Raw genomic sequence first — 14260 nt, forward strand, 5'->3', positions numbered from 1 at the left:
TGGTCAAACTTGGGATGGAAATCATAGTGAAGGAGACATGACTCCGTTTCATCTCAGAGGTTTTCCTCAACAAGAAGGTCTGACCCCCCATCATCGTGGTCTCCAACAAATGGTAAGTGAAGTTATGCTCTGAGTTAGAGGAATTCTGATATAGATATATATCAAAGTATCTGTTTGTACTTATCTGTAGAAGTTGAGACATGGATAGCTGCAGGTAACAACTACTTTCATTTCCAATTGCATGTAAGAATAAAGGCACTGGATATTATAATTCCTTTTTAATGTTCCCTGATCTGTGGGACATAGGACAGTGCATATATAGGTGAGTTGTGGATTATGTAAGAATATTAAAATCTCCCATCATATTGTAGTGCTATCTTAGCAGATAATGTAGAGCTTTATTCAGAAAAAGGTTAGTAATATTCAAAAAATAAAGAATAAGTTTTAGCTGTAACAGCAAATTGAGTGACTGTATAATTCAGATAGCTTCAAGATATTTTATAAAGCAAGCACTTGTGTTTACATTTTCTTTAGGTTGCCATGCAGTGAAAGTTGAGAACACTTTACTGAATATTGAGAATGTTATATGATAAGAATTTGGGTTGTTGTTGTTGTTGCTGTTTGCTCTGTTAGTTTGCTACATCTAATGTGTAGTTGTATAGATCTTAGAGAGGAGAGATGTTGAAGTTTGTATGCCCAGGGCAAACTATAGGCAATCAAAGATTAGATGTTTTGTGTCATCAGCGAGATAATGACAGCATGAATGGGAAGGGTCTTCTGTGGGGTTTATTCTTTGTATGCTTGTAATGATGGATGGTGGCTAGATATGAGGTTTGATAGCATAACACATGTTTCTCTGGGTAGGGTAGATTCAGAAGGGTTTATTTCATAGAGAATGTTTTGAGAATAGTGCTAGAAGGATGACTGCTTTAATATGTATGTAGTGAGTTATATGTGTCTGCATGTGATTGGCCTTACAAGTATTGGTTAATAGAAAGTGGATTTGGTTGTCTAGATGATTAAGATGTGAGATTGGATGTGTTCCATAATTATGGGTGGGGATGGATAGGTTATGAGGGGGTAGTAGGGATGAGTGGGGTCATGTATGGCAGGATTGAAATGCATTCTTGTTAAGTCTAGATGCATCTGCAATGGCAGGATTTGGGTTTCTAGGTGAAGCTATATTATATTTATAGCTCAGATGTATTATGGTTCTGAAAACCTTATGTAATGTTTAGAGTCTTGAAATGTGCAAATTAGAGATGGAAGGATGGAATGAAAAAGATTTTCAGTGATCAAGGCCAGAACATACAGGAAGGTGAAAGGCATGCAAAGAATATTGTGAATTGGAACGATGTGGTATGCTTGGGTTGACGTTCTGTCAATGGATTGAACCAGGGCATATGAAACATCTGGGGTAAACCATGGAAAGGTCTGTGGATCCTGGATGTGGAAAGGGAGGTGTGGTTTCGGTGCATTACACATGACAGCTAGAGACTGAGTGTGAATGAATGTGGCCTTTTTTGTCTTTTCCTGGTGCTGCTGTTTCATGTGCAGCGGGGTTGTTACTGAGGTATAAGTTTGTTGAATATTCCTGGGAAATTATATGGGAGGGTACTGATTGAGAGGGTGAAGGCATGTACAGAGCATCAGATTGGGGAAGAGTAATGTGGTTTCAGAAGTGGTAGAGGATGTGTGGATCAGGTGTTTGCTTTGAAGAATGTATGTGAGAAATACTTAGAAAAACAAATGGATTTGTATGTAGCATTTATGGATCTGGAGAAGGCATATGATAGGGTTGATAGAAATGCTCTGTGGAAGGTATTAAGAGTATATGGTGTGTGAGGCAAGTTGCAAGAAGCCGTGAAAAGTTTTTATCAAGGATGTAAGGCATGTGTACGTGTAGGAAGAGAGGAAAGTGATTGGTTCTCAGTGAATGTAGGTTTGCGGCAGGGGTGCGTGATCTCTCCGTGGTTGTTTAATTTGTTTATGGATAGGGTTGTTAGGGAGGTGAATGCAAGAGTTTTGGAGAGAGGGGCAAGTAGGCAGTCTGTTGTGGATCAGAAGTCTCGGGAAGTGGGCCAGTTGTTGTTTGCTGATGATACAGCACTGATGGCTGATTCGGGTGAGAAACTGCAGAAGCTGAGTTTGATAAAGTGTGTGAAAGAAGAAAGCTGAGAGTAAATGTGAATAAGATCAAGGTTATTAGATACAGTAGGGTTGAGGGACAAGTCAATTGGGAGGTGAGTCTGATTGGAGAAAAACTGGAGGAAGTGAAGTGTTTTAGATATCTAGGAGTGGATTTGGCTGTGGATGGAACCATGGAAGCAGAAGTGAGTCACAGGGTTGGGGAGGGAGTGAAGGTTCTGGGAGCTTTGAAGAATGTGTGGAAGGTGAGATCATTATCTTGGAAAGCAAAAATGGGTATGTTTGAGGGAATAGTGGTTCCAACAATGTTATATGGTTGCGAGGCATGGGCTATAGATAGGGTTGTTCGGAGGAAGGTGGATGTGTTGGAAATGAGATGTTTGAGGACAGTTTGTGGTGTGAGGTGGTTTGATTAAGTAATGAAAGGGTAAGAGAGATGTGTGGCAATAAAAAGTGTGTGGTTGAGAGAGCAGAAGAGGGTGTTTTGAAATGGTTTGGTCACATGGAGAGAATAAGTGAGGAAAGATTGACAAAGAGGATATATATATATATTTATATATATATATTATATATTATATATATATATATATATATATAATATATATATATATTATATATATTATATATATTATATATATATATATATATTATATATATATATATATATTATATATATATATATATGTATATATATATATATATATATATATAATATATATATATATTCTTCTTTCTTTCATACTATTCGCCATTTCCCGCATTAGCGAGGTAGCGTTAAGAACAGAGGACTGGGCCTTTGAGGGAATATCCTCACCTGGCCCCTTCTCTGTTCCTTCTTTCGGAAAATCAAAAAAAAAAATGAGAGGGGAGGATTTCCAGCCCCCCGCTCCCTTCCCTTTAAGTCGCCTTCCACGACACACAGGGAATACGTGGGAAGTATTCTGTCTCCCCTATCCCCATATATATATATATTTTTTTTTTTTTTTCTCTCTTATGAGTGAGTTACTGTGCAGAGAGGGTAAAGGCTGGGATCTCCACCAAAGCTAGCTACAGTCCACTAATTAGGTAGTGCTGGTCTGTTGGATAACCCCTGTGATCCTTCAGTTGCTTCCTCATATTTTCCTCAAATGCATGAAATGCATTACCATTGCCTCTCCTCTTGCTTTCACCTGCAGCCTTTATTTCACACTCACATATTGCATCCTTTTCTGTTATCCTAGACATCACTCCTCTCATTCTATCATCATTTTAATTTTCTGCCTTTGCATACCTGTTTTGCTCTGGAAGTAGAGACAAGAAAGATCTTTTGCTTGTTAAATGATTGATAGATTCCTTAAACATACTCTCTATTTCTTGTTCATTACAATGTAAATTTTTTATTTTATTTTTATTTTTACTTTGTTGCTGTCTCCCACGTTAGCGAGGGAGTGCAAGGAAACAGATGAGAGAATAGCCCAACCCACCCACATACACATGTATATACATACACATCCGCACACAATTATACATACCTATACATCTCAACGTATACATATATATACACACAGACACATACTTATATACACATGCACATAATTCATACTGTCTGCCTTTATTCATTCCCATTGCCACCCTACCACACATGAAATAACAACCCCCTCCCCTCGCATGTGCGCGGGGTATCACTAGGAAAAGACAACAAAGGCCACATTCATTCACACTCAGTCTCTGGCTGTCATGTATAATGCACCGAAACCACAGCTCCCTTTCCACATCCAGGCCCCACAGAACTTTCCATGTTTACCCCAGACACTTTACATGCCCTGGTTCAATCCATTAACAGCACGTCGACCCCGGTATATCACATCATTTCAATTCACTCTATTCCTTGCACGCCTTTCACCCTCCTGCATGTTCAGGCCCCGATCACTCAAAATCTTTTTCACTCCATCTTTCCACCTCCAATTTGGTCTTCCACTTCTCCTCGTTCCCTCCACCTCTGACACATATATCCTCTTGGTCAATCTTTCCTCGCTCATTCTTTCCATGTGCCCAAACCATTTCAAAACACCCTCTTCTGCTCTCTCAACCACACTCTTTTTATTACCACACATCTCTCTTACTCTATTATTACTTACTCGATCAAACCACCTCACACCACATATTGTCCTCAAACATCTCATTTCTAGCACATCCACCCTCCTCCGCACAACTCTATCTATAACCCATGCCTCACAACCATATAACATTGTTGGAACCACTATTCCTTCAAACATAGCCATTTTTGCTTTCGGAGATAATGTTCTCGACTTCCACACATTTTTCAATGCTCCAATGATTCACTTCTGCTTCCATGGTTCCATCCGCTGGCAAATCCACTCCCAGATATCTATAACACTTCACTTCCAGTTTTTCTCCATTCAAACTGACTTCCCAATTGACTTGTCCCTCAACCCTACTGTACCTAATAACCTTGCTCTTATTCACATTTATTCAGCTTTCTTCTTTCACACACTTTACCAAACTCAATCGCCAGCTTCTGCGGTTTGTCACACGAATCAGCCACCAGCGCTGTATCATCAGTGAACAACAACTGACTCACTTCCCAAGCTCTCTCATCCACAACAGGCTGCATAATTGCCCCTCTTTTCAAAACTGTTGCATTCACCTCCCTAACAACCCCATCCATAAACAAATTATTGTATGATTATCTCCTGAATTAAAAACAAGTTAGGGAAGTGAGTCTCGTTTCTCTATGTATCAATTTATTTTTACCCAGAAGTCATGCTAAATGACACACAAAAACTAAATGGGGTTTACAAAATGATGATGGTGCAGTTATTCAATGGTAGTGTAGGCTAGATTTCTATATAGAGGCAAACACTGAAGTTTGGAAGGTGCTTGGTCCCAGCTTTGCCAGATTATCAACATTTCATACGTATATTGAAGATGTGCATGTGACTTTTTGTTGGCTCGAAATGAATTTTTACAATCATCACTTGTTGAATATAATAATTTTTTAGCCACTGTAATCACTTGCAACAGATTTTGGCTGCTGCAAAATTTTCTGCCTTTTTAGTATATTCTTTGAGGTTCTTCCTTTGAAAATTGTACTCCTTGCACAAGGAAGTTTCTGATATCTGCATTATATTGTAAAATAATTTCTGATAGTTTATATGCAATAGGGAATGGGTACAACTGGGTAACAGCACATCTCACATTATGGAATAGACTGTCCTCTGTTTACTTTCAAGTTACCAACTAAACAAGCTTTGTCCAGCTAAAGATATAGAGGGATGTCATGGGCCTAAGAGAATCACAAAAGTCAGATGAGTGCCCACACTTTTTTTAAAATATTTGTGCAAGTATAAGGTGGGCATTCTGGTCTATGCTATAATAGCCTGGGCTCAGCCAGGGCTGTGGGGATAGAAAACCTTCCAAAGACCTCACCAGGTATTCAGGCTATGAAGGGATCTGTATTATCGTAGGGGAAGATGGTCATGGCTGTTATTCCTTGGCAGAGATAGAGCATACTCTGTTTAGTAAGTACAGTTGTACCTTGGGCTAAAGATTTTTTTCTTTTTGTTTAGTGACCAACATGAAGTAGACAGATGATATGCCTGAATCAAGGCCATCTTGGGTGAAAGGAAAATGTTGAAGAGAAATAAGTAGAAATTACTTAAGGCTCCACAAGTGTTTGTGCAAGCCAACCTGTTAATCTAAAAGATGCCCAAAGTGTTTGTGTTTGTATTTGCATGTGTCACCTAGAGCCTCACTTGATCCATTCATCCAAGACTTGCACATGTTAACACACACCCTGCCACTGCTGTGAGTATGTGCACCAATAAGAGCCTTGCCCCCAGCTCTGCCAGATGTACAAGATAACCCAGTCCTGGAATGCACCTCATAGCTGCCCATGGGTCACCTCATTGTCAGCTCAGCAGCTATCCAGGAACATTGCCTCTTCACCTTTTAAGATGGTGAAACATAGGATCTGTAAATCACACTGCCACATGGGTTTGTCTCATCCTCTATAGAGAACTTAGGCACATACCATAATTGGACCATATGAATGTGTTTAGTGTAAGAGAGTGTACAGTGTATTAGTAGAGCAGTTATAGATTGTATAATGTATACATTGTAAATTTGAAATGAAAAGTGACACATGAGTGCATAGCAATGATTCCAAGGTGCTTCTCAACACATGTAAAGCCCTACAAGCTTCATCACCCAAGTGTGGGTAATGTACACATGGTCAGAGTATGGAGTCAGGAGGACAGGACCTGTTTATACAGTCACCTAGATGGCCATCTCATACACAAGTTTCTTTAATGTAATGTTTATTTTAGTGTGAATTTAGTCAGAGTGAATGAGTAACACAAAGAGAATAATCATGTGAATGTATGTTAAGTCAAAGAATACGTGATTTGATATTTCAATATTTGTATACTTTTAAGCCCTGTTCCCAGAAACTGTTCAATCCTGTACTTAGTAGACCCACATTTAACTCACAGCTCATATGTAACAACCCTTTAATTATAGAAGGTAGTGTGTGACTGAATAATGATATGGGTTGGGGATGTAATTCTTATGCATTAATCTGCCATCAGAAGTAACTGATATAGTTGTTCCATGGTTGACAGAAGTGCATATGACATTCTGGTAGCCATCAGTGAATTTTAACAAAAATGCATAGAGTACAGGTAGATTGTTTTCACTTTTTTCTCAGTCCTTTGTCCTTATGTTCAATATATATTTCTGTTTTACATAAAGAAATGATACTTTATCATCAGTAAACTTCTTGTAAGTTTTTCTGCGCAACACAGGTTTTTCTTTTTTTGGCACTATGTATCTCACTTTAAAGCTGAAAATTCTCTGTACAGACATGAGCATTCTGTTTCTTTTATGTTTTATTCATTTGTATATACTAGCAGCTGATCATTTTATGCCTGAAGATGTCTTGGATGAAGCTTTTTTTTTCTTTTAGGATAACTCTTGGCACAAGTTTATGCTTGGCTCTGTAATTTTCTGCTTCCTTACCTTTTTCTTTCCATCCCTTCTTAGAATACTGGAAATTAATTCTCATATATTAATGCTGAGCCTCTGATCTTATGTGCTCCACCTCATTACCAATACGAATCAGCATCACTGGGCAGCTTTAGGGAATAATGAATATTCTCTGCCATTTATGTAGTTCATGCATGTTTGTATTCAAAAGTTTTCTTCACTTCAGTAGATATTTGCATCACTATTAGCCAGGGTTCATTTAGCTAGGATGTACAACTACTTTTCCTCTCTCAAATACAGCATATCTACTTTAACATACTTGTACTCCCTTTGATTTCATATGCCGAATTCATTGATATTTTACATATTCCTTTGGTTTTATTGATGTTAGTAATGCTGAATATTTGGACCATTGAGAATGATCTCTAACAAAATAGAATGGAACTTTTGCTTATTTATGTTTTTTACTTCTTTGTTTTTGTGAATTGATGTTAGTGTTGACAGAGATATTTTATGGAAGATGCTACAAATACATGGTGTGGGAAGAAAGCTACTAGATGCAGTGAGGATTTATACTGGAAAATAAGGCATGTGTGTGAGTAGGAAGAGAGGAGGACGGGTGGTTCCAGGTGAAGGAGGGTCTTCATCAGGGATGAGTGATGTCACCATAACAATTTATATGTTTATGGCCAGGGTGGTCAGGAAGGTAAATGTGAGGGTCTTGGAGAGTGGGGCAAATCTGCAGTGCTGGGGAGGGAGGCCTTGAAAGGTATAAAGTTGCCGTTTATGTGAACGAAATGGCTCTAGTAGCAGGGCTAAGAGAGAAACTGCAGTAGTGGGTGTTTGAGTTTGGAAAAATGTGTGAAAGAAGGAAGTTGAGAGTAAATAATGAATAGAAGTAAGACTGAGTTTTAGTTTGAGTGTGAATTTGTATAGAGAGAAGCTAGAGGAAGTGGAAAGTTTTAGATACCTTGAAATGAACATGGTAGTAGATAGAACTGTGGGAGCTGATGCGGACCATATGTTAGGTGAGGGGACAAGGGTTATGGGTGCACTGAGGAATATGCGGAAAGAGCTTATTGTCTATGAGGAGAAAGATGGGTGTATGTTTTGGTATAATTGTCCTGACAGGGCAGTATGATTGCAAGTGTTATGCCATAGAATACAGCAGAATAGAAGATGAACATGTTGGAGATGAAAGGCCTGAGGACATTATGTGGTGTGAAGAAGATTGATCATTGAAGGAATGACAGTGCAAGAGAGATATGTAGCAGTAAGCAGAATATGACTGAGCAAGCTGACCATGATGTGTTGAAATGATTGGGACATATGGAGAGGATGAGCAAAAAGTGACTGACTTGAGGAAATATAAGTCAGAGGGAGCAAGGGGTAGGATGAACTGAGAAGATAAAAGGATGGAAGTAAAAGAAGATTTAAGTCACTGTGGCGTAAATATTCATGAAGATTAGAGGCATGCATGGGAAAGAGTGATTTGGAGTAATGTGATATTCAAAGGGCAACATGCTGTTATTAGACAGAACTAGGGCATATAGCATGGTCAGGGAAAATTACAGAATAGTCTGTGGGGCCTCACTGTGAATCAGGGCTCTGATTTCAATGCATTAGACATGGTAGCTAGAGTGTGGATGTGGACAAATGAAGCTGTTCTTTATCTGTTCTTGATACTATCTCACTAACATGGAAAACTGTAAACAAGTATGAAAAAATACACATTTTACAGCTCTGTCAACCACACTCTTTTTATTATAACACCTCTCTCTTATCCTGTTAGTGCTCACTCAAAACCACCTCACACCACATGTCCTCAACCAGACCCACTTCTTAGTTCCTCCAATCCCCAACAGACTGCATACTCAACCATCTCTCCAAGACTGTCACATTTACTTCCCTCACTACTACATCCATAACGAATTAAAAAACCATTATGTCATCACACACCCCTGCTTCAGAGCAGCCTTCACTTCACTTTCCTCTTTTCCTGCTTGTACACATGCCTTACACCCTTGATAAAACCTTTTCACTGCTTCCAACAGCTTTTCTTCTAAACTGTATATTCTTAAAACCTTCCACAAGGCATTGTTATCAACCTTTTCATGTGCTTTCTTCAGTTTCATAAAGGCTACATACAAATCCATCTGTTTTAAGTACTTTTCACACACATTCTTTAGAGCAAACACCTGATCCACACATCTTAGATCTACCACTTTTGAAACCACACTGCTCCTCCCCAATCTGATGCTCTTTACATATCTTCATCCTTTCCATCACTACTTTCCTATGCAACTTACCATGTACACTCAACACACTTATACCTCTTTATCCCCCTTGCCTTTTATACAAAAGTGGTAGAGGATGTGTGGATCAGGTGTATGCTTTGAAGAATGTATGTGAGAAATACTTAGAAAAACAGATGGATATGTATGCAGCATTTATGGATCTGGAGAAGGTATATGATAGAGTTGATAGAGATGCTCTGTGGAAGGTATTAAGAGTATATGGTGTGGGAGGTAAGTTGCTAGAAGCAGTGTTGGAGTTGATAGAGATGCTCTGTGGAAGGTATTAAGAATATATGGTGTGGGAGGTAAGTTACTAGAAGCCCTGAAATGTTTTTATTAAGGATGTAAGGCATGTGTACAAGTAGGAAGAGAAGAAAGTGATTGGTTCCCAGTGAATGTTGCTTTGCGGCATGGGTGCATGATGTCTCCATGGTTGTTTAATTTGTTTATGGATAGGGTTGTTAGGGAGGTGAATGCAAGAGTTTTGGAGAGAGGGGCAAGTATGCAGTCTGTTGTGGATGAGAGGGCTTAGGAAGTGAGTCAGTTGTTGTTCGCTGATGATACAGCGCTGGTGGCTGTAGAAGCTGGTGACTAAGTTTTGTAAAGTCCATGAAAAAAGAAAGCTGAGAGTAAATGTGAATAAGAGCAAGGTTATTAGGTTCAGTAGGGTTCAGGGAGAAGTCAGTTAGGAGGTGGGTTTAAATGGAGAAAAACTGGAGGAAGTGAAGTGTTTTAGATATCTGGGAGCGGATTTAGCAGCAGATGGAGCCATGGAAGTGGAAGTGAGTCACAGGGAGGGGGAGAGGGGTGAAGGCTCTGGGAGCGTTGAAGAATGTGTGGAAGGCAAGAACGTTATCTTGGAAAGCAAAAATGGGTAAGTTTGAAGGAATAGTGGTTCGAACAATGTTATATGGTTGCGATGTTATATGGATGCAAGGCATGGGCTATAGATAGGGTTGTGTGGAGGAGGGTGGATGTGTTGAAAATGAGATGTTTGAGGACAGTATGTGGTGTGAGATGGTTTGATCAAGTGAGTAATGAAAGGGCAAGAGAGATGTGTGGTAATAAAAAGAGTGTGGTTGAGAGAGCAGAAGAGGGTGTATTGAAATGGTTTGGTCGCATGGAGAGAATGAGTGAGGAAAGATTGACAAAGAGTATATGTGTCAGAGGTGGAGGGAATGAGGAGAAGTGGGAGACCAAATTGGAGGTGGAAGGATGGAGTAAAATAGATTTTGAGCAGTCAGAGCCTGAATATACAGGAGGGTAAAATGCATGCAAGGAATAGAGTGAATTGGAACCATGTGGTATGCTGGGGTTGACGTGCTGTCACTGTATTTAACCAGGGCATGTGAAGCGTTTGGGGTAAACCATGAAAAGTTTTGGGGGGGGCCTGGATTTGGAAAGGGAGCTGTGGTTTTGGTACATTACACATGACAGCTAGAGACTGAGTGTGAACGAATGTAGCCTTTGTTGTCTTTTCCTAGTGCTACCTCGCACATACGCGGAGGGTGGGAGGTGCCATTTCATGTGCGACATGGGAATGGATAAAGGCAGCAAGTATGAATATGTACATGTGTATGTATGTATATGTATGTGTACGTATTTGTATGTATACATTGAAATGTATAGGTATGTATGTGTGCATGTGTGGGCATTTATGTATACATGTGTATGTGGGTGGGTTAGGCCATTCTTTTGTCTGTTTCCTTGCGCTACCTCACTACTGCGGGAGACAGCAACAAAGTATAATAAATAAATGAATATTTATTATACATAATTGCTGTTTCCCGCATTAGTGAGGTAGCACCAGGAAACAGAAAAAGAATGGCCCATCCACTCATACATGTTTATATACATTAACTCCAGCATACACACATATACATGCATATACATATCAACATATATCAAGTGAGGATATTTCCTCTAAGGCTCAGTCCTCTGTTCTTAACGCTACCTCGCTAATGCAGGAAATTGAGAATATGTATGAAAAGAATTTATATTTTTTTCATACAATTCGCCATTTCCCGCTTCAGCGAGGTAGCATTAAGAACAGAGGACTGACCCTTTGAGGGAATATCCTCACTTGGCCCCCTTCTCTGTTCCATCTTTTGGAAAATTAATAAAGAGAAGGGAGGATTTCCAGCCCCCGCTCCCTCCTTTTTCAGTCACTTTTTAAGACACGCAGGGAACACTTGGGAAGTATTCTTTCTCCCCTATCCTTAGGGATTGACAAGGAGGGTATATGTGTCAGAGGTGGAGGGAAAATGGAGAAGTGGGAGACCAAATTGGAGGTGGAAGGATGGAGTGAAAAAGATTTTGAGCAATCAGGGCCTGAACATACAGGAGGGTGAAAGGCGTGCAAGGAATAGAGTTAATTGGAGTGATGTGTATACCGGGGTCGATGTGCTGTCAATGGATTGAACCAGAGCATGTGAAGCGTCTGGGGTAGACCATGGAAAGTTTTGTGGGGCCTGGATGTGGAAAGGGAGGTGTGGTTTCTGTGCATTACACATGACTGCTAGAGACTGTGAATGAATGTGGTTTTTGTTGTCTTTTCCTAGAGCTACCTCGCACACGTGCAGGGGGAGTGGGGGTGCCATTTCATGTGTGGCAGGGTGGCGACAAGAATGGACGAAGGCAGCAAGTATGAATATTTACATGTGTATATATGTATATGTCTGTGTATGTGTATTTTTTTTTTTTTTTTATACTTTGTCGCTGTCTCCCGCGTTTGCGAGGTAGCGCAAGGAAACAGACGAAAGAAATGGCCCAACCCCCCCCCCCCATACACATGTATATACATACGTCCACACACGCAAATATACATACCTACACAGCTTTCCATGGTTTACCCCAGACGCTTCACATGCCTTGATTCAATCCACTGACAGCACGTCAACCCCGGTATACCACATCGCTCCAATTCACTCTATTCCTTGCCCTCCTTTCACCCTCCTGCATGTTCAGGCCCCGATCACACAAAATCTTTTTCACTCCATCTTTCCACCTCCAATTTGGTCTCCCTCTTCTCCTTGCTCCCTCCACCTCCAACACATATATCCTCTTGGTCAATCTTTCCTCACTCATCCTCTCCATGTGCCCAAACCACTTCAAAACACCCTCTTCTGCTCTCTCAACCACGCTCTTTTTATTTCCACACATCTCTCTTACCCTTACGTTACTCACTCGATCAAACCACCTCACACCACACATTGTCCTCAAACATCTCATTTCCAGCACATCCATCCTCCTGCGCACAACTCTATCCATAGCCCACGCCTCGCAACCATACAACATTGTTGGAACCACTATTCCTTCAAACATACCCATTTTTGCTTTCCGAGATAATGTTCTCGACTTCCACACATTCTTCAAGGCTTCCAGAATTTTCGCCCCCTCCCCCACCGTATGATCCACTTCCGCTTCCATGCTTCCATCCGCTGCCAGATCCACTCCTAGATATCTAAAACACTTCACTTCCTCCAGTTTTTCTCCATTCAAACTCACCTCCCAATTGACTTGACCCTCAACCCTACTGTACCTAATAACCTTGCTCTTATTCACATTTACTCTTAACTTTCTTCTTCCACACACTTTACCAAACTCAGTCACCAGCTTCTGCAGTTTCTCACATGAATCAGCCACCATCGCTGTATCATCAGCGAACAACAACTGACTCACTTCCCAAGCTCTCTCATCCCCAACAGACTTCATACTTGCCCCTCTTTCCAAAACTCTTGCATTTACCTCCCTAACAACCCCATCCATAAACAAATTAAACAACCATGGAGACATCACACACCCCTGCCGCAAACCTACATTCACTGAGAACCAATCACTTTCCTCTCTTCCTACACGTACACATGCCTTACATCCTCGATAAAAACTTTTCACTGCTTCTAACAACTTTCCTCCCACACCATATATTCTTAATACCTTCCACAGAGCATCTCTATCAACTCTATCATATGCCTTCTCCAGATCCATAAATGCTACATACAAATCCATTTGCTTTTCTAAGTATTTCTCACATACATTCTTCAAAGCAAACACCTGATCCACACATCCTCTACCACTTCTGAAACCACACTGCTCTTCCCCAATCTGATGCTCTGTACATGCCTTCACCCTCTCAATCAATACCCTCCCATATAATTTACCAGGAATACTCAACAAACTTATACCTCTGTAATTTGAGCACTCATTCTTATATATGTATATGTATATGTATATGTATATATATGTTAAAATGTATAGGTATGCATATGTGCGTGTGTGGGCGTTTATGTATATACATTTGTATGTGGGTGGTTGAGCCATTCTGTTTCCTTGTGCTACCTCGCTAATGCAGGAGACAGCGACAAAATGTAATGATGATAATATTTCTTTTCATACATATTCGCCATTTCCAGCTTTAGCATGGTAGCGTTAAGAACAGAGGACTGAGCCTGAGAGGGAATATCCTCACTTGGCCCCTTCTCTGTTCCTTCTTTTGGAAAATTAAAAAAAAAAGAACAGGAGGGGAGGATTTCCAGCCCCTTGCTCCCTCTCATTTTAGTCACCTTTTACTACACATAGGGAATATATATATTATATTTATTTATTTTATTTATTTTGCTTTGTCGCTGTCTCCCGCGTTTGCGAGGCAGCGCAAGGAAACAGAAGAAAGAAATGGCCCAACCCACCCCCGTACACATGTATATACATACACGTCCCCACACGCAAATATACATACCCATACATCTCAATGTACACATATATATACACACACAGACATATACATATATACACATGCACACAATTCACACTGTCTGCCTTTATTCATTCCC

General features: G+C 40.2%; 1 protein-coding gene across 2 annotated transcripts in view; it reads left to right on the top strand.

Annotated features, from left to right (window-relative positions):
* Window positions 1-14260, top strand: part of LOC139755997 (early growth response protein 1-B-like) — a 50198-nt gene continuing 35938 nt past the window's right edge. Inside the window, exon 1 of one of the 2 annotated variants that reach the window (XR_011714239.1) lies at window positions 1-112. Coding sequence is in view for 1 of the 2 variants with exons in the window: in XM_071674921.1 (XP_071531022.1) it covers window positions 38-112 (75 nt within the window). In the remaining variant the exon portion in view is untranslated. The remainder of the gene's footprint in view (window positions 113-14260) is intronic. The other variant, XM_071674921.1, reaches the window with a different exon arrangement.

This window comes from Panulirus ornatus, chromosome 2 (genome assembly GCF_036320965.1).
Source record: "Panulirus ornatus isolate Po-2019 chromosome 2, ASM3632096v1, whole genome shotgun sequence".
Classification (NCBI taxonomy): domain Eukaryota; kingdom Metazoa; phylum Arthropoda; class Malacostraca; order Decapoda; family Palinuridae; genus Panulirus; species Panulirus ornatus.